The sequence below is a fragment of the Dipodomys spectabilis genome, unplaced genomic scaffold (genome assembly GCF_019054845.1).
Source record: "Dipodomys spectabilis isolate Male_0828 unplaced genomic scaffold, ASM1905484v1 ptg000108l, whole genome shotgun sequence".
Lineage (NCBI taxonomy): Eukaryota > Metazoa > Chordata > Mammalia > Rodentia > Heteromyidae > Dipodomys > Dipodomys spectabilis.
This window is the reverse complement of record NW_024870785.1, coordinates 10,526,858-10,553,957: the sequence shown is the minus strand read 5'-3', so window position 1 is coordinate 10,553,957 and position 27,100 is coordinate 10,526,858. Positions and strand designations below refer to the sequence as shown.

The 27,100-nt window shown below is 42.0% G+C and overlaps 1 protein-coding gene across 1 annotated transcript; it reads left to right on the top strand.

Moving 5' to 3' along the window:
- Positions 1-4,805: 4,805 nt before the first annotated feature.
- On the top strand, positions 4,806-25,484 carry LOC122114579 (aromatase). The gene is made up of 9 exons (XM_042687837.1): positions 4,806-4,950; positions 9,424-9,574; positions 15,781-15,935; positions 17,780-17,956; positions 18,692-18,806; positions 21,523-21,637; positions 22,977-23,139; positions 23,905-24,146; positions 25,236-25,484. Exons 1-9 carry the CDS (start codon positions 4,806-4,808, stop codon positions 25,482-25,484), a joined length of 1,512 nt encoding a protein of 503 aa, XP_042543771.1.
- Positions 25,485-27,100: the final 1,616 nt, after the last annotated feature.

Here is a 27,100-nt window from a genome sequence, read left to right as displayed (position 1 = left end):
TTTTTGAAATGTAAGGTTGTTTCTTCACTGGTTATTCCAAAGTGGAAGGGAATTAAGACACATCTCAGATTGTTCAAGAAACTAGCAGAGGATTGGATATTAAAGAATTCAAGGTAGAATAATTTGGGGCGAGGGTCTGAAAGAATATACTTGGTTCAGTATAGGGACCTCAAAGGAAATACTTTCATACAGGGATAAGAATTGTAGAGAATATCCCTAGAACTCAGATTAGACACAAAGATGCTGTGACAGGAGAGGGGTCCAGGAAGCAAAGAGGAATTAAGTCACACCTCAGATTGCTTACGTAGCAGAGGGCATATGTTTCGAGATTGCTTGCATCCTATTAATCTTATCTTAAAAACTTTTCATTGTCACTTTATAACTAAGTATGTAAAAGTGTACAGTGGATACATCCTAGCCTCTTCAACCTAGCATCGTGAGCAAACTTTGAACCTGAGCCTGGACAATTCGAGCAGAGGAGCAGTGCCTGAAAAGTAAGCAGCATTCCTGCTCTGTGTGCTTGCTTGCCAGATTTGGGGCTGATGGCACACTCTTCTGCAGAAGTAAACTTTGCCTTGCCAACTTCCTTTCAAGTTGGTGTCCTTGTTCATACATGACACCCCAACATCCCAAGCCATATCTAACACTCTTGTTCCACCAAGAGTTCATTCCCAAGGAATTCCTAGGGACTCATTTGGAAGCTTACTGGGAAGAATGACCAGAAACTCTAGTATAGTGTCATGACCGTAGATATGGAAAGTGGATTGCAAAATATGACCATGGATAAATAGTCCCCACTTTCAAGTAACCATGGACAATTGACTTTACTTTCCTGAGCCTTGTATAGCTGCTGTGTGTGTGTGTGTGTGTGTGTGTGTGTGTGTGTGTGTGCGCACACGCGCGCACGCGTGTTGTTTTGGTGGTACTAGTGTTTGAACATTGTGGGTATTTCTACCACTAAGCCATGCCTCCAGCTTAGGAATGCACAATATGCAATCCATTTAGTTACTAATCCATTTAGTTATCACTCTTTCTGGTAGCTTGGATATTAGGTGTACCACCATGTCTCGCTCTTTTTTGTCCTGGGAAAGCTTTGAACTACCACCCCAGTAATTTCATCCTCCTAAGTAGCTAAGATTAAAAGTATGAGCCATCAACACTTGGCTAGCTGGTTCTTTTTAAAAGAAGACTTTTAGAAGATCTCAGGATTTATTTCCAGCTCTGATATCCTGTGATTCCTCATTGTAGAAGTTCTTGGACAGCTCTGTCTATTGTTACAGAAAAGTGTGACCTCCTTAAGATGATCTCACTTACAGTACCTTCAGCTTGCTTGCCTTACTGCCTCTCAAGTTCCAAAACAGAACTGAGTATAGACTTGGCTAAGCAGTGTCCTTAATAAAGGTCTGTTTAATGAAACCCTTCAAGTATGTGATGCATGTAGTGTCTTGGCAGTCAAAGGCAAAAGGACCCAGGACTTAAGTCAAAGAGAAAAGGATGAGTATTTATAGCAGGTAAGAGATGGCGGGGAGAAGAAGCAGCAGACTCCTGGAAGGCTGGGAATGAGGAAGACTCAGAAGAACAGGGAGATGTGGAGGAGGACCCCAGCAGGTAGGATGTTTGTGGGTCAATGAGGAATCAGACTGAGTGGAGAAAGCCAAGAAATAAGTCTGGATAAGAATTAGCTTGGAAGTAAAAGAGTTTTAGTAGGAAATTGATATGGATCATCATATGGCAGCCGTGTCCAGGACAAAGTGAACTTCTCTGAAGAAGGTATTAGAGAAGGTACCCTGGGGAATACAAAATGAACAAAAGTACAAACAGTGTTAACCCAGATAAGCCTAGATCCTGTTCTAAAAATGGAATATAATCCTGAAGGAGAGAGACACAGACCCCATCCATAGGAAACTCACCTGCTAAAAGCAGAAGAAACAGAAGGAAAGATAACCAACTTCAATGAATTAATGCTCCATTTTAAAGATAGTTGAAGGAATTAACAAAAAATACATGCACCTCAGAAGTATTCTACTGTTATTTTGAAAAGGATTGGATATTAAAGAATTTAAGGTAGAATAATTTGGGGTGAGGATCTAAAAGAATATACTTGATTCCTTATGCAAATTAAGCTGGAGACCTCAAGGAAATAATTTGCAGAGAATATCCCTAGAACTCGGACTGAACACAAAGTTTCTGTGACAGGAGAGGGACACAGGAAGTGAAGGAAGAGCCAAAGAAGAAGGGAGAACTCCAAAATGCTGGAGTTCAGAGAGTGAGACAAAGCTTTAGGGAAGCGAGGGAGCAAGGAAGAGGACGGCTTTGGGGTTAGAGCCAACAGCAGAGTGACAACCAGTAAAGAATGATGTGAACTTGGCAGCTGGGGCTTCGGTGATGGACTGGCAGCGCCAAGAAGGGAGTGGGGGAGACACTCACACGGCGGGGAGAGCTACAGAAGTAGGGGGCCTGGCAAGCAAGCACGGAGGCTGGAGAAATGCTCCTGACTGGGGAGCTGGAGAATGACCAGGTTTAGAGGAGTAAGGAGAAGAGAGCTGTTCCTAACAGCTACAGGAGAACAGGAAATAGCCACACGAGTCTAATGCCCTGGAGTGAGCCCAAGAAAGCTGAGTGGCTTCCTCAAATGGCATCAAGTGGTTTCCTTCGATGGCCTATGCCTCTGCTCGGAGCTGCTCATCTTCAGCCACTGGTTGTACATTTTGTAGTCTGCAATATGTCACCACTTTAGTGGTTTTTTTTCTTTTTGTGTGGTACTGGAGCTTGAATTCAGGGCCTGGGTACTGTCCTTAAACATTTTCATTCAAAGCTGACACTCTACCACTTGAGTTATATCTTTATTTCTGGCTTTTGACTGATTAATTGGAGGTAAGAATCTCAGTCTTTCCCATCCAGGCTGGCTTTGAACCTTAAGACTCATGAGTAGCTAGGATTTACAGGCAAGGGCCAACAGTGCCTGGATTATCTCTTATTTCAACAGCTCCTTAAACTCAAAAATTTCTAAAGTCCAGAGTTTCTCCCACATGATTAAATTACCCTCAAAGGGCAGTGGAGACCTATCAAGGTACTGGAGATGGCCCTTGAAGGCCCATGAAGGCCATGGATCTGTATATGCAGGTTTGCAGGAAGGAAAGAGTATTACTGGCAAGGGGCTTGCAATACTGTAAGCAATCTATATGAAGTTCTAGGTCCCCCCTAAATTCCTGTGCCAAAATCCAGTCTGTTTGTGTAACCAATTGGAATTTTCTGCCAACCAAGAAAATCAATGTACAATGAGAAGGCATCTCAAAGAAACTTTCCAGCTTAATCCTTTAGAAAAAGCCTAGGAATGCTCACAAATGATCAGAAGTCCATGAAAGTAGGAGACAAATGAATTCTATAATAGGCTATAAACTGACACAATGAGCTCCTGGGCTGGGATGTAGCTTGGTGGTAGAGTGCTTGCCTAGCATGCACATGGCCCTGGGTTCAACCCCCAACACTGCAGGTAGGGAAAGAAACACTTAAAAAATAAAAAGACTACAGCATTTGAAGACACACTATATTATTCCTATCCCAGCTTTGTCACACAAAGGCTAGACTTGGTTTGTTCACTTGTAAAATACTCATAGTTGGCCCACAGGATTGTTGTGAAGATGCATGGCTTAGTATTTGGAAAGTGCTTAGAACAATGCCTGGCCCAAAGAAAATATTTTCTAAGTATTAAAAAAATGCTTATCTTGTGGCTGGAAGTGTTGCTAAATCTGTAGGACAACTACAAGAGTCCAAGCCTTGAGTTCAAACTCTAGTATCATAAAATAATAATAAAATATTTTTAAATGCTTATTCTGTTGTGTCTTCAAATGCTGCTCTCATGGGGGCTTTCTGACGTACTCTTGAGGAAGGTGAGGGACAAGACTTCTTAGCCCCATCAAATACTTGCACTCTTGTTTGGCTTTTTTGTTCAAGACCACTGCTCTACTACTTGAATTACAGCTCCACTTCCAGCTGTTTCAGGAAATTGGAGATAAAAGTCTCACAAACTTTTCTGCCCATGGTGGCTTCCAGCCACGATCCTCAAAAATCTCAGTCTCCTGAGTAGCTAGCCACCAACGCCTGGCTTTCAAGAGATTTAAGATTCTCATTAGAGCCGCAGCAGAAAGACCATCCTGCATAAATCATTAGGAGAGGCTCTCTGAACACTTGGCTAATAGTGAAAAAACAAGTTTTTGATACAGAAACGTATTATCTGGGGGAGTCATTTTGATAAAGGAAGAGGACTGAGAGATGGCTCGTTTTGGTTTTAATTATTTGGCTTCAGAGAAGAATGCCTGAACTAAAATCTAAAATCTACCAATCTACCAATGAAGACACACACACACACACACACACACACACACACACACACACACACACACACACACACACACGAATCCACCTCTGAAATGAGCTTCATTTTCTTATGTTTTGGTAAGAGACTTGGCTCTCAATTGGGAATGCACATCACCCTACCCACTCAAGGGCAAGATGATAAGGTTCTATCAGACCAAGCGTCGAAGAGAACCTGAAACTCTACCAAGGTCAGAAACTTCACGCCAAAAGATCACTCTGAAGCTTGCTTGTTTTGACTTGTAATGACAAATTTGTCTTGTCTAAGTGTTCAATCACATTATAAAACAATGTGCCAATCCTTCCAGTGCAGCATCCTTGGATACCACGGGAGGCCTCACGCCAACCTGTGAAGGGATTTGCTAACTTTTCTGCTGCTTTGATTTCCATAGACCTTTGGAAATTGCTGTCTGTGAGAACAAGACTGAAAGATGATTCTGGAAATGCTGAACCCAATGCAGTATAATGTCACCAGCATGGTGCCGGAAGTTGTACCTGTTGGGATCATGCCACTCCTGCTGCTCATAGGCCTCCTCCTGTTGATTTGGAATTATGACAATACATCCTCAATACCAGGTAACGCCACTTGTTTATTTCTGTGTCTAAGGAGATTGCTTCCTTGAGCTTTTTGTCCACAACAGTAAAGAAATTGGATCTCTTGAAGACCATTGGTGTTGATAGTAAAGGAAGACTAAAGTGAAAAAATTGTAAACCAATTCATTATCTGCATATATAAAATGAAACCAACTTTTTAAAGTATCTGAGATAGGCTCTTCCATTCTACATCCCGTCTTGGTTAAAGGGACCTGGCAAAGGGTCCTTTAAACAAGCTTGAGATGAGGCAGAGTAGGGCACAATTCTAAGGTGTCTTTTTTTTTAAGTTTTAAAAAAGTGGGTTTGAATTCATTCCAACTTTCTTTGAAGATGGAACTGGAATGTCTCCTACCCTCCTTTCCTTCTCCCTTCTCCTTCTCCCCTGTGCCTCATTCCACCCTCTCCCTTTCTCTTTCGTTCCTCCATCTCACCCTTCCTTTTCTCTTATTGTCAGCATGGTGATGGTGGCAAAAGGCTGAATGGGATCTGGGTGCCAGGAGAAAGGGGCCACTACTGTTTCCAGACATAATCTTCAACAAGGCTGTTACTCAATAAAAAGTAAAGAATGGTGCTTCACACCTTTAATCCCGGCTGAAATCTTCAGATTCTGAAGATTTCAGATCTCACCTAGGATTAGAGCGGCCATGGAGACTTATCTCCAGTTAACTAGCAAAAAGCTAGAACTGCAGCCTTGAGTAAAAAAAGCCAAGTGAGAGCATCAAAGCCCTGGGTGCAAGCGCCAGTGCATGCACGCATGTGCATCTGCACCCATGCACCCATGAAAGCACACACAGGGTATTAGAGAATAACGTAATTACCTAGATAATTCCAACGGAAAAATCTTATGAGTCCATCACCAGTTCTGAAACTATCATATGTCAGATAAATTCAGAATAATCAGATTTTTCTTTTCAGCATAAATTCCTCATGGTGGGCACTCATGTCCAATTCCATAATATCCACAAAGGCTTTGTTTCAAGAGCATAAGTTTTATACGCTTCTAAGTGTGGTGAGCCTCACTACAAGGTGATTGAGAATAGTTGGAGCAGGGGTGAGTATAAAATGCTGTGAGTGGATTCTTTTCAAAGTTTTCCAGATAATTTTCCTCACCTGATTTAGCCTGGAGCTTTAGGTTTACTCTACTGTCCAAGTTAATGGAATGTTGAGTTCATGTGATTGTCTCCAGGGAAAGAAGGCTCAGAGCTTCGGGAAGATTTTAACTCCCCTTCCAATGCTCTGTTCCTCCCCATGGGGGGGGGGGGGGGGGGCTCTTCAGGCAGGGTCAGAGAATGGTAAGAGCCAGGTGTTTGAGAAGGGGGATGATGCTTTTTCCTCCTTCTTGTCATAAACTTAAGTGCTACTGTCCAATTCACCTGTATTATCACAGCGTCTACAGATAGTGAAAGGCCCATATTGCCCATACAGCTAGTAAGCCCTATGTTCAAGTATATTTGTTACAAGAATCTTCCAGGAGGTGGGAGCTTATCGTTAAGATTCCTGAGCCATACCCCACAGTTTTTGAATCACACTGTCCAGGAATGTGCATTTTAACACCCTGCCCCCATGCTTGCATGTCTATGCTGCATGCGCTGGTAGTATCCCTGCAGATCACTGAGTGAGAATGACAGCTAATGGAGGATCAGCCTGACCACCCTTGAAGCCCTAAACCAGGAGACAAGTTAGAACCTTATCTGTCTACCACTTCTGAACCAGAGTAGCATGCTGTCATATTCTGACAGCTAGATTTCACAGACAGATTAGGGGACTTCAGTCCTGTCTGTGGTATGCCCCCTCGGTTAATATTGTAAAAACCCAGGGGATTGCTCATGAACAATCAGAGTTGAGAACTACAGAGGTGATGAGATCCACCACTTCATTTGACAAAAGAGAAACAAGACCCCAGCAGAGCAAGTAGCCAATAGCTCTTGCCTGTAATGCTAGCTACTCAGGAGACTGAGATCTGAGAATCCAAGAGCCTTCTCTCCAATTAACCAGTGAAAATTGGGAAGCAGACATGTGGCTCAAGTGGTAGAGCGCCTGCCATATGGCATTGAGTTTTATGAATTTATGAACGACCAGTTCTTCTGAGTTGTCTCCAGTCTGGGACTAGGAAGACAGTCTTGCTATGAGCATCTGTGTACACAGGTTTCTCTGGAGTGTATATCCAGTCATGGAATGCAATAGCTTTCTAATTAGGATGGCCGTTGTTGGCTCCAAAAAGGCTGCCTCTGCCCAAAAATGCACTGAAATATTTACTGCTCCTCTCTGGGTGTGAGAGGTTCCTGCAATTACTACATGCCTAGATAAGCATTCCCAAGTCTGAGTAGAGAATAACCTAATGTGGTTACAACTTGAACGTTTCTCTAGATTTTTTTGTTTGCTTCTTTTCCTTCCACAGCATTCTTCCTTTCCAGCTGAGGTGGGGAGGATGGTGTAAGATTTTCATATAAATGAAAGGCATACATATATGTACATATTGCATGGTTATAAATTATTTCACTGTTATTTTGCATATCCTCTCCTCTCCTACCATGGGAGCTCTTATACAGCCATTATATTTATCATGACATTTCCAGTCTCTACCTTGGTACCAATGCTTAAATCTAGTACAGATTCATTATGTATTAGCTGGATGAAGTAAGATAACACACAGTTGATCTGTAAGGACTTAATCTTTGATACTCATTTGAATAGAAAATTCAGTTTCTCAATCTAACCAAAGAGCTTACTGTATCTCTCAGTACAGCTGTCCCCTGCATTTTCTTATTTTTTACTTTGACAATATGCATATTGTGCAAAGCTTTTTTAGGGGGGGGAACTGGGGCTTGAACTCAGATCATCACACTCTGGGCATTGATCTGGAGCGCTAACAGTTGAGCCACTCTTCCATTCTGGCTTTTTGTTGGTTAATTGGAGATAAGACTCTTGGATCTGTCTGCCCAGACCAGCTTCAAACTAAGATGCTCAGATCTCAGCATCCTGAATAGCTAGGATTACAGATATGAGCCAACAGTACACACACACACACACACACACACACACACACACACACACACACACACACACACACACACACACACACACACACACACACACACACACACACACACACACACACACACCATGTTTTAGTTAGCTTTTACCACCAAAATAAAATCAAGTTACCAAGCTGGGTATATAGTGGTACACACTTGTAATCTCAGTAATTGAAAGGCAGACACAAAAGCATCATGAGTTTGAGGCTGGCCTGGGATACATGAGTTCCAGGATAGCTTGAGCTACAGAGCTAGACTTAATTTTAAAAAACAAAACAAGGATGGGCTGGGAATGTGCTTAGTGGTAGAGTCCTTGCCTAGCATTCAGGAAGCCCTAGGTTCGATTCCTCAGTACCACATAAACAGAAAATGCTGAAGTGGCACCGTGGCTCAAGTGATAGGGTGCTAACCTTGAGCAAAAGAAGCTCAGGAGTTAGAATGAACTTGTGACTTTGAAATTATGTAATCACTTAATCATAATAAAAAAAAAAAAAAAAGAACCTCGGGGAAGGGAGGGAGGGAGGGGATGGTAGGGGGAAAACAATGGAGGGGGTAACAATGTTCAAGAGGAAGTGTACTCATTACCTCACTCATGTAACTGTAACCCTCGGTATAGTATCTTTACAATAAAAAAAAAAAAAAAAAGAAGAAGCTCAGGGACAGTGCCCAGGGCCTGAGTTCAAGCCCCAGAACTAACAAAAAAAATTACAAAATCAAGCTACTAATTATGTTCTTTGGCATAAGCTACATTAAATTCCCCAGTTGTTCCTGGGATTCATGTTCCTGACATTATTTACCTAAGCAAGGATGTGCATGGCGTGGCTACTGCTCTTGTCTAAAACCAGATCACGGGACCCAAGATCAAGTCTAGACACTGAGCAGACTAGTTGCCTATTTCCTCAATTCATGGCTTTTATTCTATGTCATGAGACTTAGCTTAAGGTTCTTTTCCTATACTGACTTCGTTTTTGAAAGGAAATAAAAAACAGAAGTGATGCTCCTAGATAAGAAATCAGCATCTTTGCAGACTTCAGTTCTAATTAAACTATAACCTGCTTCTACTCTACCTGTTGCATCCACCAAGGCATTTGAATCAGAAGCTTCCTGATAAAACCAGGGAGCCAGATAGTTCTACCAGCTTGCCACTTGTTTCCATGCTTGAAATTCATTGATACTGCTTAACTTGGAAGAAATAAGTGCACTTCCCCTATTCACTGAGACGGAATTGACCAAGACAAAAATGGAACCCATGTGAGATGGCTACTGATATACTTCATATTCTGGGAGGGGCAAAGAGCCTCGTGTTAGCTTCTTTGTGTTGTCTTGTTTCAAATCACTCTATAGACTTGATTCAGCTATAAAAGAACAAGTGTTTCTGATGTTGCTAAGTTGCTAACTGTGTTCTGATGACTCAATCTAGGTCCTGGCTACTGTTTGGGAATTGGGCCCCTTATTTCCCATGCCAGATTCCTGTGGATGGGAATTGGCAGTGCCTGTAACTACTACAACAAGATATATGGAGAATTCATGCGAGTCTGGATTAATGGAGAGGAAACCCTCATTATCAGCAAGTGAGTCTGTTATTTAATAGTCACTGACAACAGGGCTGGGAATGTGGATCAGTGAAGAGTGTTCAAGGTTTAATTCCCAATTAAAAAAAAAAATAATAACAATAATAACTGGAGATAAACCTTTAAAATCAAGACTGGAGTTTTTCCTATTTTAAAAATAAATCTCATTTTGAAACCTTGATATCTTTAAATGGCTACATTTTTCTTGCTGAAGTATAGGTATGGAGTTCTCAGCTCTGAAGACAAACAGAATAACTGGTTTCCTTAAACCAAAGCTAGGGGTACACAGATAAATAACTCTAGAAAGTTGGGAAATTCCTCAAAACTTCTCTGAGCAGTGAGTGTGGAAACTCTTAGAAGTGCAGATGATCTAGTTTTTGATAATGCCTCTCCCTGAATTGCTCTTTTTTTTTTTTTTGGTCGGTAGTGGGGTCTGAACTCTGGGCCTGGGCGCTGTCCCTCAGCTCTTCCACTCAAGGCTAACACTCTACCACTTGAGCCCCAGTTCCACTTCCAGTTTTCAGGTGGTTAATTGGAAATAAGAGTCTCAGACTTTCCTGCCCGGGCTGGCTTTGAACCATGATCCTCAGATCTCAGCCTCCTAAGTAGCTAGGATTACAGGCATGAGCCATTGGCACTTGGCCTTCCCTGAATTGTTTTATCTTTCATGATCTCCTGATATTGTGATTTTACCATAGATAAGTAAACATTAAAAATCCCCTTCTGGGGCTGGGAAGGTGGCTCACTGGTAGAGCGCTTTTCTTGCATGCATGAGGCCCTGGGTTCGATCCCTCAGCACCACATAAGCAAAAAGAAAAAAGCTGGAAGTGGCGCTGTGGCTCAAGTGATAGAGCGCTAGCCTTGAGCTGAAGAGCTGAGGGACAGCGCCCAGGCCCAGAGTTCAGGCCCCACGACTGGACCCCCCAAAAAAAATCCCCTTCTGAAAACAACAACAAAAACAGGGACCACAGGTGTTTGACCAACAGTTTCCTAGTATGTTTCTCATGTTCTTCCTTGGCTTTTTCCACTCAAGACTAGTGCTCTACCACTTACACCACATCTTCACTTTTTGCTGGCTAATTGAAGATTCTCACAGACTTGTCTGCCCACATTGGCTCCAAATTGTAATCTTCAGTTCTCAGACTCTAGAGTGGCTAAAATACAGGCATGAGCCACCAGCACCTGGCTCTTTCACTAGACTTCTAGCAAAGCTATCTGCCAACACTATCTCAGAAGTTTCTATACTCACAATTGAACATTTCACCAAATACTAGGGTATCCTCAAAGCCCTTCCCCCCCCTTTTTTTTTTGGTCAGTCATGGGGCTTGAACCCTGAGCCTGGGCACTGTCCCTTAAGCTCTTCAGCTCAAGGCTAGCACTCTACCACTTGAGCCACAGCACCACTTCCAGTTTTCTGAGTGGTTTATTGGAGAAAAGAGTCTCATGGACTTTCTTGCCCAGGCTGGCTTTGAACCGTGGTCCTCGGATCTCAGCCTCTTGAGTAGCTAGGATTACAGGTGTGAGCCACCAACGCCAGGCCAAAGCCCCCCTTTTTGTGGTTTTCTTCCAGTACTTGGGCTTAGACTCAGTGCCTCCCGCTCTCTTAGCCTTTTCCCCTCAAAGCTGATACTCTACCGTTTGAGTCATACCTCCATCTCTGGCTTTTTGTTGGAAAGATGGAGGTAAAGAATCTCCCAAATTCGTCTGCCCAGGCTGGCTTTAAACCCAGACAGAATATACTTAGACATAAGATACCTAGGTCACCACATCAATTCCCCAGATGCCCAAGACAATTCCTGAGACAATTTCGTATAACAATCAAGGTAGCATCTGAGTGCTTCTGCCTGGCTTCATTAGGAAAGTGAACTTAGCACCTGCGACCAGCTTGGGCACTGATTCACACCGAATGGTGGACACGATATCCCCACCGTTGGCCCAGCTCTCCCAGTTCTTTTCTTGTGCTATCCTCCAGGCTTTTTACTTGTTGGAGGCTTTGTGTTCCCCTTAATTGCCTCAGAGCCACTCCATTTTGTTGTTAAAGGCTGAGCTCCTATCAGGAAGAGAATATGTTTGTCCCCATCTCTTTCCTTGCCTGCTCTTCAAGTCTCTTCCAGAACGAACCGTACCTCTTGAACAGACCCAGACCCCACTGGGCCTCAGGAAAGCTTTTGATTTTGATTTTAATAGTGGGCCAGATTTCTTTTTCTTTTAAAAAGTTGGAATCTTTACTCATTGACGACTGTGTAGACGTTGCAGTCCAACTTTCCTAACCAGCGCAGTCAGTCCCAAAAGGGTAGGGAGAGGCTGCGCAACTTGAGAAGAGGAAGTCAGGTGCAAATCTGCTGGCCTGCTAGGTGGACCTTGTGGCAGCTTTGAGGCACTCTCCTTTTATCCTGAGATACGCATGCATAGCTCCCTATGGAGCTATGCTCTATGGAAGGGTCCATGCTATATGCTATGTGATGTGTGTGTCCTCTGATATGCATGCATTAGTTTTTGTTAGAAACATGAAAAAGATTGAATAATATCCATTAAGAGGAATTAGCGGTTCTCATGCTAACAAGGGCTATGTTTACATACCTGCTAGCTAGTGATTATGATTATTACTCATGATTACTGTTCACATCTTTATTTTTTTCCTTTTTTTTATGCTGGCACTGAGGCTGGAATCCCAATACCTTGAATTCTTGCTCACCTTCTCTCTTCCCCTCCCCAATTGAGCCAGATCTCCATGCTATATCCTGCAGGCTGTTGTAGCAACTATGACTCTTACCCTGTATGAGACAGAAAGCAGAGGAAGGGCATGGCTAGTTCACTCAAGTTTTACCATAAAGAAGAAATAGATAATGGATGAATGGGATCAGAAGAACCATGCAGGCAAGAGATAATAGTAATAGAGGTGATAAGATGATGAGGTGAACTTCTGGTCACATTCTGAAGGCAAACCTAACAGGACTTGACAGATTGGATGTTGGGTGTGAGAGAAAGAAGAGTTGTGATGTCTAGTTTTTGTTGTGAATGCCTAAAAGAATGAGGACATCATCACCTGAGCTAAGTAGGAACAGGGAGAAATGATCAAGAAATAATCAATGTCCAACTCTAGACATTGGATTTGACACACTTAGTGCATGGACATCTGGACATGTTGAATGGCGGAGGCGAACACTGAGCTGAGGCCCCCCCCCCCATTCCCAATATCAAATGTTCAAAACTGTCAGAGGAAACTAAGAAGGGACAGCCAGGGGAAAGCCAGGGGCATTTAGTGGTCTGGAAGACAGGTAAAGAATAATATTAGAGGGTTGGGAAGGTGGCTCAGTGGTAGAGCGCTTGCCTTGCATGCATGAGGCCCTGGGTTCAATTCCTCAGCACCACATAAGCAAAAAGAAAAAAGCCGGAAGTGGTACTGTGGCTCAAGTGGTAGAGCGCTAGCCTTGAGCTGAAGAGCTGAGGGACAGCGCCCAGGCCCAGAGTTCAGGCCCCACAACCAGACCCAAAAAAAAAAAAAAAGAATAATATCAGAGAGAAAGGAATTGTCAAATCCTTCTAATAGGCCAACTAAAATCGATGGGAGATTTGAGCATTGCTTTCAAAGAAGTCACAGGTGGCCTCTCTGAAAAAAGTATTTTCAATGGAATGGTGGGAAGGAGGGGAGTGAATCTGAGTCAGCAAGTATAGACAATTCTTCCAACGAGTTTGTCATAGAGAGGCAGGAAATGGAACAACAGCCAGAGAGGAATGTGTGATCAGAAGGGCTCCATTTTTATGATATGAGCAATCGGAGTAATGACTTCTTTCTGTGGTAGAGATGATTAACCACTGGGGGTGGGGGGAGGGGGGGGAGAAGAGAAGAAGAAATTGCTGAAGGGAGAGAAATGTGGTATGCTAGGTGGGATGTGAAGCAAAGGCTGAATAGGGTTCTGGTTTTGGAGCTTATTGGGACTTCTTTCCTAGTTGATCCCATTTTCTCAGGAAAATAGTAAATAAAATCTTTAGCTGAAGCCTCACACCAGTGGCTCACGCCTATAATCCTAGCTACTCAGGAGGCTGAGATCTGAGGATCGCAGTTCAAAGCCAGCCCAGGCAAGAAAATCTGTGAGACTCTTATCTCCAATAAACCACCAGGAAACCAGAAGTGGCGCTGTGGTTCAAGTAGTAAAGCACTCGCCTTGAGCTGAAGAGCTGAGGGACTGCGCTCAGGCCCAGAGTTCAAGCCCCATGACCGACCAAAATTTTTCCAGCTTTTTTTCCCCCTGCTTATGTGGTGCTGAGGAATCGAATCCACGCCTCATGCATGCAAGGCAAGCGCTCTACCACTGAGCCACCTTCCCAGCCCCCCCACAAAAATCTTTAGCTGAGGATTTGAAGGGGAAGAGGATAATAGTCATCCAAAAAAGGGGGAGAGAGAAAGGGCCAAGGAAATGAAATAGAACTGCAGCTGCACCAAGGGCCACTGGAGTTTAACAGCGACCTCAACATGTGTGTGTGTGCACATACACACACATGCACGTACACGTGTGTGTGCATGCATATATGCATGAGCTCAGTGCAAAAACTAAGTAAGTTAAGAGTTGGACTTAGCCAGATTGAAATCTGATCACTTGGTTAGAACGGCTACAGTGGAAAGCCCTCTGTTCTGATCTACAGAATTTAGGTTGGGTTAGTATTATGGGACAAAGCTGGACAAGGGAAAAGGTTACAGGCTGGACTGGACTTTATATTCCAACAAACTACACATCAGCAAGTGCTTGAAATGTTTGTTGCCACATACTGCATTCACTGTGACAGCCTTTCTCAAACTATTGATAACTAATCTGCCCACTGCCGTGAGTTAACTCAGAAAGTAGGTACAGCCTCCACGTTTACACTTGCTTACATTTCATTCTGAATAGGCAGTGGTTTTGAATAAGACAGCCAGCATTGCTGCAGGACCCATTTGGTCTGTCTGATGGCCAAGAACAGTGTGAAATGGGTCCTAGCTCTCTCTCTCTCTAGCCTTTTTCCCCCTCTCTCTCACTTCTCTGCTTATTAAATCCAGCCTCACATTGATGAATGACCCTGGCTTAAGTCTTGGCCAGTCACACTTCTGCCTGATTCCTTTTGTCATGGCTGATGCTCGGATGAAAAATAACTAAGATGTTGGCACCCCCTACCGGACGCATGGATTTAAAAACTTAACTATAAATGAACACTTAAGAAGGGCTTGTTTGTTCTTGTGGTTTTTTAATTCTCTCTTTTAAAAATTGATTAGCAATTTCTTCAAAGAAGTTGGTCAGTATGAGCAGAAAAAATAGTTTTCTGCTTATCCATTAAGGACTGAACAATTTTTAAAGAAACATCAACATCAAAAAAGGTAACACTATGCATCATGAACTTATACCACTGGGCACCATAGAAACTGTATTATCTAAAGGCTCCTGCTCAGACCTTCTCGTGGAACTCCTTGACCGTTGAGACTGTAATGACAGAATGTAGAGATGAGAAATAACTTCTCTTAATCATCTTAGTGGCCCTCCTCCCGCCAGCCCATGCAGGCCCAGTGTCCAAAGCACTCTGCTAAAGATACCCCACTAGAGGCCTGAGGGATGAGTGATACTAGGCAGAAATGTTGGTTCCAAGCTAACAGCAAGAATTCAGTTAACCCAGTAGCTTCCAGTTCTGTGGCTCACTCTTGCACTGTCTGGAGAAGAGCTGGGTGGTACCCATGAGGCCAAGAAGATCATGTTTGGAGGTTAGTTCAGGCAAAAAGCTAGTGAGATTCCCAACCTCAACAAACAAGGTGAGTATCTGGGGAATGCATACCTGCAATTCCAGATATGCAGGAGGTAGAGAAAGGTATTGGGTCTGAGGCTAGCCCCAGGCAAAAACTTCAGACCCTATCTAAAAAGTAACTGAAAGCATAAAAGCTTGAGGGGGTGTGACTCAAGTGGCAGAGCACCTGCCTGGCAAGTAAGAGGTCCTGAGATCAAACTACAAAAAGGGAAAAAGGAAGAAAGGGAGGCAGCTAGAGAGGGAAGGAGAGAAGGAGGGAGGGAAAGAAAAGGAAATAGGAATAAGAGAAGGAAACAAGGAGTCTGGAAAAGGGAGTCTTCAGGCTAGGGATTAACAGTGCATTTGGATCAACATGCATTTGCTAAGACAGCCACGGTGTGGTCAATGCATGACTCTGAATTTTCCCAATGGTGGACTAAGGTCTGCTTTCATTTCAGGTCGTCAAGTATGTTCCATGTAATGAAGCACAACAACTACATCTCCCGATTCGGCAGCGAGCGAGGGTTGCAGTGCATTGGTATGCATGAGAAAGGCATCATATTCAATAATAATCCAGACATCTGGAAAGAAGTACGACCTTTCTTTATGAAAGGTAAGCAGGAACCTTTTTCTGGTCTAATAATGTGCTTTGTTTTGCAATCATATTTTAAGTTCCACTACCTTACAGTTTAAAAATAGTAACAATGAGATGAAGTAGGATATTTTCATATCATGTATCCAACATCCGCAGAAATATTAGGAGGTGAATACTCGTACCATCTGCATTTTACAGGTGAGAAAACTAGGCATAAGGAGGTATAATTATAATATCTTGGCCAAAGTTCTAGCATTTGTAAACAGTTGTCTCCAAAGCCTACATTTATAATACTCACAAATTCTCTGCCTCCTGTTGATGCATGAAGCAATTTCATGAACATGAAGAGATGAGTCTGTCATCATATGTCCACCATATGTTTAATTTAAACATGAACAAACAATGCATTTGCTGAATCCTCGACTGACAGCTCAGATGTTTTAGGAGAAAACAATTTGCGACTGAAATCAGAGATGTTTAAGGTAGGGAAGGACTGTATATGCTGACCCCAGGGGTTGTGATTTTGGCCCAGGTGGTACAGTGGCGCTGGCTTCCAGGCCTCGCTTGGGCCTTGGACAACTCACCTCCATGCTTCAGCTCTCTTATTCGCAGAAGTTGATTGGTATTACAGAACCTATACTCTTCTAGAACTATTGTTAAGAATAAATGAAAAAATGCTGAGATCCCACAAAGCCAGGTGCAATGGCTCAAGCTTATCATCTTAGCTACTTGGACTCACAGGTATGGGGATTTCTCCCAGATTAAGGCTAGCCTGGGCATAAAAGTATCACAGTCCGCATGATTTAATAGTTAGGCACAGTGGTATATGCCTGTTATCCCAGATATTGATGGGCACAGTGGTACACAACTGGTATCTCCAACGACTCAGGGAAGCACAAGTAGGAAGATGGCAGCCTAGGCCATCCCGAAGATGACACAGAGACTCGAACTTGAAAATAACCAATGTAAAAAAAGCACTGGAGACCTGGCTAACAGCCACGCTGAATAATAAAGGACATGAAAAGTGAGATGACTCCTAAAGGCGTTTTAAACCAAGTGAAGACAACGAGGGAGATGAGGCATTATGAGTTGGACTCTTATGCTGGGCCATCAGAAGCCTCTAGCTACTGCTCAGAGTCAGCTGCAGAGCCAGGGGAGGGCAGACACAGTTCCCCCTCCCTGTTTCCATGCATTCATTCACTCACTCATTCCTGCCTTTGACAATCTGAACCAAGGGCTCCTATGTATTGCTAACTTGGATACAGTGCTAGTAAGTAGTGCTCAGTTCTCTGAAGGAGACTGCGAAGCAAATAAGGAATGGCTCAGTGGGCTATGGGTTCAGTAAAATAAATTCTGAAGTAATCTGGAGAGACTGAAATTAGGAGAAGGATACCTTTAGTGACTTGTAAGACTAGCATTATATAGCCACAGCCTATTGTTAAATAGGAAACAACTGAAGCCAAATGGTTTAGGACTAGTCTCACTAGCTCTAAAGCAATATCTTGCTACCTAACGAAACAAAATAAACACAACAAGGGATAAGCACGAAAAGAAATCATTCATCTGTTGACGGTGGCCATAAGCTCTAAGTGTTTCCCTTACAATTACAAAAGTAATTTACCAGCATATGTAGGAAAGCTTAAACCTGAAGTCTGTTTAAAGTAATATTCACTGATTCTTAACCAGAAAGGTAAGTACATGCTTGTAGAACAGAAAAGTAGAAGGAAGAATATGAAAGTATCCATGTGATTACTGGATGCAAAATAATGAACAAATAAGTTTCAGATATAAAAAGTGAAAATAGTTCTGATCACGGGCCCCTGGAGCTTGTGATGGCTGATGTTCTGATATGTCCCACTCAGCTCTGACAGGCCCAGGCCTTGTGCGCATGGTGGCAGTTTGTACTGAATCCATCATTAGGCATCTGGAAAAGTTGGAAGAGGTCACCAACGACATGGGCTACATCGACGTGTTGAACCTCATGCGACGCATCATGCTGGACACCTCTAATGTACTCTTCTTGGGAATTCCCTTGGACGGTACTGAAACTCACCCTCGTGCCTCCCTTCTACCCTTGGCTGAACAAGGGCAGCAGTAAAGTGAACAGATGCTGTTCCATAATATTGCTCAGTATTCCTGGGTTTTATTTTTCCATGTTCCTGCCTTGTTTCAGCCCAGTACATGACTTATAATCTATAATTCCAGCTACTGGGAGATAGACATGGTTTATAGTTTGAGTCAACTCTCTGGTTAAACAAATTCCGATACCAAGCAAAAATCAAAATAAGTTAGGCTCTGGTGACTCACACCTGTGATCGTAATTACTCAAAAGACTGATACCTGGAAGATCATGACTGAAAGATTGTACTGCCAGAAAAATTCAAGAGATACCATCTCCATTAACTAGTAAAAGGCTGAGCTGGAGTTGTGCACAAGCAGTGGAGCACCAGCTGAGCATGCAAACAAAACAAATGAAAGCATGAAGTCATTAATTCAAGCTCTCAGTGTGTGCCCACACAAGTATGCATGGCCACACAAGTGCATGTGCACACGCGCACGCGCACACGCGCGCGCACACACACACACACACACACACACACACACACACACACATACCCCAATGCCACTCAGCTTATGTCATGGCATTCACATGGCTAAATCACACCCTGAGGAAGAGACTGCTCAGGTTAGAACTCTATTGTATTTGGGGAATCTGCAGGGAATGTTCTCTGCTCAGAGCATTTTGTTCAACAACTCTTGTTTTTGTTTTCCAGAAAGTGACATCGTGAATAAAATCCAGGGTTATTTTAATGCATGGCAAGCTCTCCTTCTGAAACCTAACATCTTCTTTAAGATTTCTTGGCTGTACAGAAAGTATGAAAAGTCTGCGTAAGTAACCCAAGTTTGGGAGATTTACAAGTGCAATTGCACCATTTATTTTTTTATGGCATCTTCATTGTTGTTGGCCTCTTTGGTATATTTTATGCTCTCCAAAGTCCACAGAGATCTGTTGATTAAGTTGCTGATGAAATATTTATAGCAATAGAGAGAGCTTCTTTAGGCCAGAACGAAGAATAAAATAAGCTTCTCAGCAAGGGACTGGGTATGTGGGCTGAGTTACATCTCTGTAACAAGGACAGCCAGTATACTTAGCTAAATCTTATAGTTAGCTAAATCTTATCATGATATCTGAGAACTCTTTGCATAGATAGAAAAGTAAATGTGTAGCTACGTTGCTTCTGGATGGATTTGACACAATTCAACTTGAAGAATTAGCAGGACTCGAAAAAAACATTTTTTTTATAATGAGTATAATGAACTTGAATAACATATCTGATTTTTTTCAAGTCACATGTCTTTTGGAGTCTTGGCTTTATTTTGGTCTTGGACTAATGCAGTGGAAAACCGTAAAACATGTCCAAATCAATGAGGTTTTATAGTGCAAGTAGCCAGACATTAAACACTGCCTGCTCTAGTTCACTGGGCTCATGGAAACTTACTGCAGTAGACTGCAGAACAATCTAATTTCTCCTAGGAATCTAGATAAGTTAGTGCAGCGACTTTCTCTGGTTAGTGCTCTAATATGTGACTATACTCTTGTGTACTAAAGCAATAAAGATCTAGAGAAATCTTTGCATGTCTTCTCCCAGGCACTCAAAATAATACCAACACTTCTTAAAAACACGTTTATGGGATGTACCTACCCCCACCTCTATTCAACTTTCTATTTTTGACTTTTTAAAATTCCAAATATTGTTTTCTACTTTTTATTTTAACACATTTAAGGTTTTTTGGCCACTTAATACCGTCAACAAATGTTTGGTATGATCTGGTAGCCTAGCCATTCTCTCGTGTGCGTGTATGTGCGGCGTGCGTGCGTGCGTGTGTGTGTGTGTGTGAGAGAGAGAGAGAGAGAGAGAGAGAGAGAGAGAGATGGGGGGCTTGAACTCTGGGCCTGGGTGCTGTCCCTGAGCTCTTCAGTTCAAGGCTAGCACTGTACCACTTGAGCCACAGTGCCACTTACAGTTTTCTGGTGGTTAATTGGAGATAGGAGTCTCATGGACTTTCTTGCCTGGGCTGGGGCCTGGGCCAGCTTTGAACTGTGATCTTCAGATCTCAGCCTCCTGAGTAGCTTGGATTACAGGCATGAGCCGCCAGTGCCCAGCTAGCCTAGCCATTCTTGTTTCGCTGAAAAATGTGTTCACAATTCCAAATAACAGACTCCCAAAGGTACATGCTTAAAATATATGCTTATAAGTCATAGAACTCCCCTTACCTGTCATTGAATTCAATTCTCACAGATTTAAAGGGCATATATCACTTCAGATACATATATTTACTTATGTGGGGCCAACTTTTAACTTGAATAGGCAAGATTCGACCGGCATTCACAAGGTACTGATATGAAACCTCAGATTCTGGCTCAGGAAAGTAGTCTGTGCTCAGTCATGGCTCCAATTAGTCCTATGGAAGAACTCTTTATGAGTTCAGAGTCTAGGGGCATTCCACCAGCCTTCAAGCCATTTTAGGACCCAGTGCTCAAAATATCAGCAATCTACTAGCAAGGGAAAGTTCTAACCTGCCAATGGAATGTCAGACCTTTGTATATATTGCAAAATATTCTAAAGAATTATTTATTATATACAAGCCTGAAGAGTATCTCTCAAGAATGTTTAAAAATAGCCAAAGAAAACTTCTTAAAATAAGTGTGCTCAAAGTTCTTTCTTCTACTTCTTTTGATGATACAGAGGGAAAGAGACCATTGATGTCAGCAGCATCCACAGGGTATTTTAAGTCTGTAGGGGGCATGTCAATCAGAATCTGGTAGATTCAGTGTATACTTAAACCTGTAATACACAATTTCATCCCCTGTGATAAAGGAACACATACATACACTTGAACATAAATGTATTTAAGAACTGTGCTAGAATAGGAGAATAATGTAGATCTCAAGGTCACCTTGCTTTTCCTCTAGTCTGATCTTCTCACTGCAAAAGTAATACTAGAACACAGAGAGGTGAAGTTACACTGGTTACCTATGTTGCCTAGCCAGGCTCTAAGCCACACAGAAGAGAACAAACTGGGCTTGAGCTTCACCTTATGTCCAAGGGGCTTCGCCTACCATACAGACACAAATGCATACATAAACTATGCAGCTAGACATCTTTCCAACAAATATTTACCTGGTGTTGTAGTGTGGCCAAGACCATAGTTTTGGTATTAAGAATAATAATTATGTGAATTTACTGTGTAGAACAGGAATCACAAACTCAGTAGTTCTCAAGGTTAGCCAAATGAAGTGGCTATATGAAGACAGGAAATGGAGGTACATGCAGCATTTAGGTGTTACCCATTTTTTAATGCTGCATTATAAAATCACAGCTTTGATTTTTGCCACCAGAGTCTAAGAATCCTATCTAACACTAGGGCTTTAACTTCATGTATCATTATAATTTATAGGTATTTATATGTAATTTATAGGTATTTATTTACCAGTGATGTCAATTAAAGCAGAGGATCTTATTTAAAGACACAGCAAATGAACCTATTTTGCCAGATGTCTAAATTGAATACAAGTACATTCTATTTTGACTTTTTTCCCCAGCAAGGACTTGAAAGATGCCATAGATCTTCTGGTAGAAGAAAAAAGACACCAGCTTTCCACAGCAGAGAAACTGGAAGACTGTATGGATTTTGCCACTGAGTTGATCCTTGCTGAGGTACTGACCTGGACTAGCCATGTTTTCCACCTACCATATGTTCTGGATGTTTAGGCCTATGAAGATCTTCTTCCATACTTAAGCTTCAGATTTCTTCTGTTAACTATTTCCTCTAGCACACCAAAACAAAGAACCCACACATTAGACATTCTAGTAAGCCCTACCTCTCAGATCAAACCCCTTCTGTATCATAATACAAACTGTCGAAACAGAAAGTGGGAAGGAGACCCAAGACACTACAAAATGTCATCTCTCGATATCCATTGGGGTTGGTTCCAGAATCCTTCCCAGATACATGAGAAGAGGCACAAATCCTTTCTGTAAAATTCAATCATATTTACATACGATCTACATATACCTTGCCACATACTTAAACCATCTCTAGGTTGTTTATAACATCTAATATAGGGTAAATGCTACATAAGTAGTCCCTACTCTGCATAATTTAAGGAATAATAACAACAATCAAGTCTGTACATTGTGAGTACAGATGTAATTGATTTTTTTTCTAAACTACTTTATTGTTTTAAAGATGTCATACAGCGGGGTTATCTTTACATATATCAGGTCATAAGTACATTTTCTATTGCATAGTATCATCTATTCCCCTCATTCTTACCTATTCCCTCCCTCCCCTCTCCACCCACAGATTGCATAGTTCACTCTCCTTGATGGTCTGTGCAGCCAGTGTGTTCCCCTGCAGTACTTCATTACCATTTTGTCTGATTCTGTGCCCTCCCCCCACCTTCCCCAGATGTGCATGTGAATACACTTTATGTAAGGTAAAGAAGACAGCATACAGCATCATCCACAAATGAAAAAAGTGAATTATTAACAAAAAGTCCTTTGTTTCTATAACAGATGAAATTAAAAATTTTTTTTTTGATACATGGAACCACTGGACACAGGATCAATTGTAAATAGATGACTGGCTAAATTGTCCATATTTCCACTGAAGATTGTAATATAAAAGGTTCAAAATTGGTTACAGAGGTCACTAATTCATTCAGCTGAGTTTCTTGATTCTCTTTCTCACTGTCTTTGTAACTTTGTTTCTTGTGTGTGTGTGTACGTGCCAGTTGTGAGGCTTGAACTCAGGGTCCCATGCTGTTGCTTAGCTGTTTCATTCAAGGCCGATGCTCTACCATTTAAGCCATACTTCCACTTCTGGCTTCTTGTGGGTTAATTGGAGCTAAGAGTCTCACAGATTTTCCTGCCCATGCTAGCTTCAAACCACAATCTTCAGATGTCAATCTCCCGAGTGTTAAGATTATAGCTTCAGCTGTTTTTGAAACTTTAATTTACTTTTACAATTTACTCCTCTCTTGTAATTGTTCAGAAACGTGGAGAACTGACAAAAGAGAATGTGAACCAGTGTATACTGGAGATGCTAATCGCGGCACCTGATACCATGTCTGTCACTGTGTATTTCATGCTCTTTCTCATCACAAAGCACCCTCACGTTGAGGCGGAAATCATGAAGGAAATCCAGACTGTGATTGGTAAGAATTTATCAAACAAATTATAGAGCATTAAAAAAAAAAATCCCTCCTGTCTGAATGCCAACTTCTTATGTCCTAAGAAGATGATGACACAGAATCTTTTAGAATCCACTTGTAAAAATCTAAAGCAAGTAACCATGCACACTATATAACAGATTGAAAGATTGTTCGTTCTACATTATTTAGGTATAAAAATAATATATGCTCATTGAAAAATTCAACTTGTAGAGAGATATGTAAAGCAGAATATAAGTCCCCCTTTTCACTCTTCTCATACTCCCAAGATGAAACTACTGTTAATTGTCTGCTATACATTTTTCAAGAAGCTTTTCCTTGTTTCTTTCTTCTGTGTGTGTTCCAGTACTGGGGGGTTTGAACTTGGGGCTTTAATATCTTGCTTGGCAGTTCTGCCTGAGGCTGGTGCTCTTCCACTTGAGCCACAAATCCCCTTTTGGCTTGTACAGGTTAATTGGTGATGAAGAGTCTCTCAGTGTTTGTCTGCCCAAGTTGGCTTTGAACTGCCATTCTTAGACCTTGGCCTCCTGAGTGGCTAGGGTTACAGGCATGAGCCACCAGTGCCTGGCTCATTTCTGAACTTTGATAAACACTATGGCTCAGATATGTTACATCAGATGGCTGGTGTGCAACAGAATTACAGACAGAATGTTTTTTCAGCCAGTAGGAAATTGTGCTGTAGGAGTCTTGATGCTTACCATATATTGAAACTAATATTACCTTCCCTGTCCTTTCAATCTGTCTCCATAGGTGAAAGAGACATAAAGATTGATGACATACAAAAGTTAAAAGTCGTGGAAAACTTCATCTATGAGAGCCTGCGCTATCAGCCTGTGGTGGACTTGGTCATGCGGAGAGCCTTAGAAGATGATGTGATTGATGGCTACCCAGTGAAAAAGGGAACCAACATTATCTTGAATATTGGAAGGATGCATAAACTGGAGTACTTCCCTAAGCCGAATGAATTTACTCTTGAAAACTTTCAGAAGAATGTAAGAGTCCTTCCTCAAAACCAAGTTGCTATCCTTGATGATATCTACTGTTAAGTCTATTCCAGTTCTGTGTGATTGTACCATACATTTCCTTCCTTTTACTTGTCCCCCTCTGCCACCCCTTCAGGAGTCCAGGTGTTTCAGAGGCTAGAACATGCCTTCCATATTCACCTTCAACAAAGAGTCTGAGTCTCCATCTCTGGGAAACAGCGAAATGGTTGCCACTCTCCAGGCTTTTAATTTGGCTAATTTTTGTTAAACCCCTCAAATCTACCTTTCTATTTCAACTTGGCACCTTGGCACCTTCTAATTTGAGCTTCAGAACCAACTAAGCAAAGGAAAACCATTTCTATTTTAGAGAAATCAAATGAGACCAAAGGATGTAATTTTCACAGTCTTTCTTTGGTTCATCAAATGGACCCTCTTTCTCTAAAGAGAACTCCATAATCAAAGGAGATTTAGATTTTTCTTTTTCTATGATGTGCAGAAATGCTTCCTTTATGTCAAAACAATATTTGTCTTCTCTTCCTTCCTCCTTTCCTTTGTGACTTAAAATGCTGGAGTAAAAGCTGGGTGCCGGTGGCTCATGCCTATAATCCTAGCTACTCAGGAGGCTGACATCTGAGGATCGCGGTTCAAAGCCAGCCTGGGCAGGAAAGGCTATGAGACTCTTATCTCTAATAAACCACTAGAAAACCGGAAGTGGCGCTGTAGCTCAAGTGGTAGAGTGCTAGCCTTGAGCTGAAGAGCTGAGGGACAGCACCTGGGCCCAGAGTTCAAGCCCATGACCGACAAAAAAAAAAAAAAAATGCTGGAGTAAGATTGTGGCTACTTTACAGAGCTAGATTTATCTCCTAACATTACCTATGGTGAGGTGATTTGCATTGCTCTACCTCATTTACCAGGCAAGAGTGGAGACTGCCTGAGGTTTGATCTGTATCATAAGAGGTAGTTCACAGTGAATGAGAAAAGGGTTCGTTTAGTCACAATATGACTGAGACCCCAAACAGTGTTTTCACTGACCAGCTCTTTAGATGGATCTGAGACTGTCCTGTATGACTCTGGCTAATGGTCTGATCATTTCCACAGGTTCCTTACAGGTATTTTCAGCCCTTTGGCTTTGGGCCCCGTAGCTGTGCGGGAAAGTACATTGCTATGGTAATGATGAAAGTCATCCTTGTCACACTTCTGAGACGATTCCACATGGAAACACTGAAAGGTCGGTGTTTGGAAAACATGCAGAAGAAAAACGATTTGTCTTTGCACCCAGATGAGACCACCGAAATGCTAGAAATGATCTTCGTTCCAAGAAACCCAGCCAAATGTCCCGAGCACTAAAGCAGATTGGTCTCCTCTAGAGCAGATCACATGGAAAGCATCACCCTCGGCAGATACAATCAACCTCAGCGAACCTATAACATACCTCCTAAAGGTTGTCAAGAAGGTGGGAACCACTGGACATGCACCCCTTGACCAAGCCAGAGAACAAGGATTCAAGTAAAAGAGTTTGTGGTCAGTAGACAAATTACTTCCCTAAAGGACCACTTCCACAAGGAAAGAACAGAGCATCAGCAAAACCCAAGTCTCATTTCCCACCACAGGTTCTCTCCAAGGCCCCAGGACATCTTCCTGTCTGGGTCAGCACCACTCAAACTGATTAGAAAGGCCAAGGCCAATGTCTCAACTACCTGGGACTAAATACATGCTAGTGTAAATATGTGAGTTGGTCCTATTTGTGGTTTTGGTGGGAGTGGATCAGTGACTTGCTAGAAAAACAGTCCCACATCCAACATTGACTTTTTTCCCAAGTTATGCCCGTTACCTCTTACGTATCCAACTGAGACCTGTCTGCAGCAAAAGTTAAACCAGAGGTTCCCCTTCCTAGTCTCTCAATCCACACCTCCGACATACACCTCACCTACAGTAGGTATAGATTCAGTTAATAAACACATACTGATATAATTCGCTGAGTTAGCAAATAATTAGGACTCTGTATGTAGTATGGGGGGTAAATCACATGGTAAAAACCTAATTCGAATAAAAATCCTTTTTGCACATTTGCATTATTGCTTAGCTCCATTTCTGTGGCTAACTGAAAGATGACTGCAAATAGTAACAGACCTTTCATCATGGACAGAAGTCTTCATTCTAAATCCATATCTAGACCTTTAGCCCAGGGGTTCTACCTCCTAAGGAGTACCCCTCACACCCTATTATCTTTCTACCTTGACATTGTCTCCCTCTATTTCTTTCTATGACCCAAAAGTCAAGGGCTTTGAAAGTACATGGTCAGGGTAGAGCTCTAAAGTCATTATTTTCCTTTCCTACCTCAGACTTAATCATTACATTTGGGGTTTAACAGTTATCTAGCTCATCCAATCACTGCACAGTTATAGATAAAATTTATCCATGTATCACAAGATTTAGTTTTAGATAATGTTTTCCAAACATTACTTTGTGTACCTACTAAATACCACTTAAAAACTGAAAACTCAGACTCCTTTACAAGTATCTCAACAATCATCACATCCCATTTGAACGTTCTTTTCATCCAACAAAGCAACAAGGCAACTAGATCCTAGTTTCCTCTACAAATCCCTTCTTCCAGTCAACTCAGTCAAGATCAGCTCTGAGTAGAAACTCTTGCTCAGAGAACTCACACTTGATCCATAAACCATATAAAAAATCAGATATTCAAAACAAAGTAAAAAAGGAAATAGTTGAGCTTGAAATTACTTATTTGGACTACCTATACGGTCTAAAGATACCTGGAATATGCCTAGGTTCCTGAATATGTCTGCATCCAGGTGCAGAAAGTTATCCAAATAATTTAGATCCCAAAGAACAAGTCAAGAATTTGAGAATCACTATATACCAGCTAATTCATTTGATTCTTAATGCACTAGCATAGTGGAAGGAAGACGACTATGCATCTGTGTTCTTTACCCATCTGA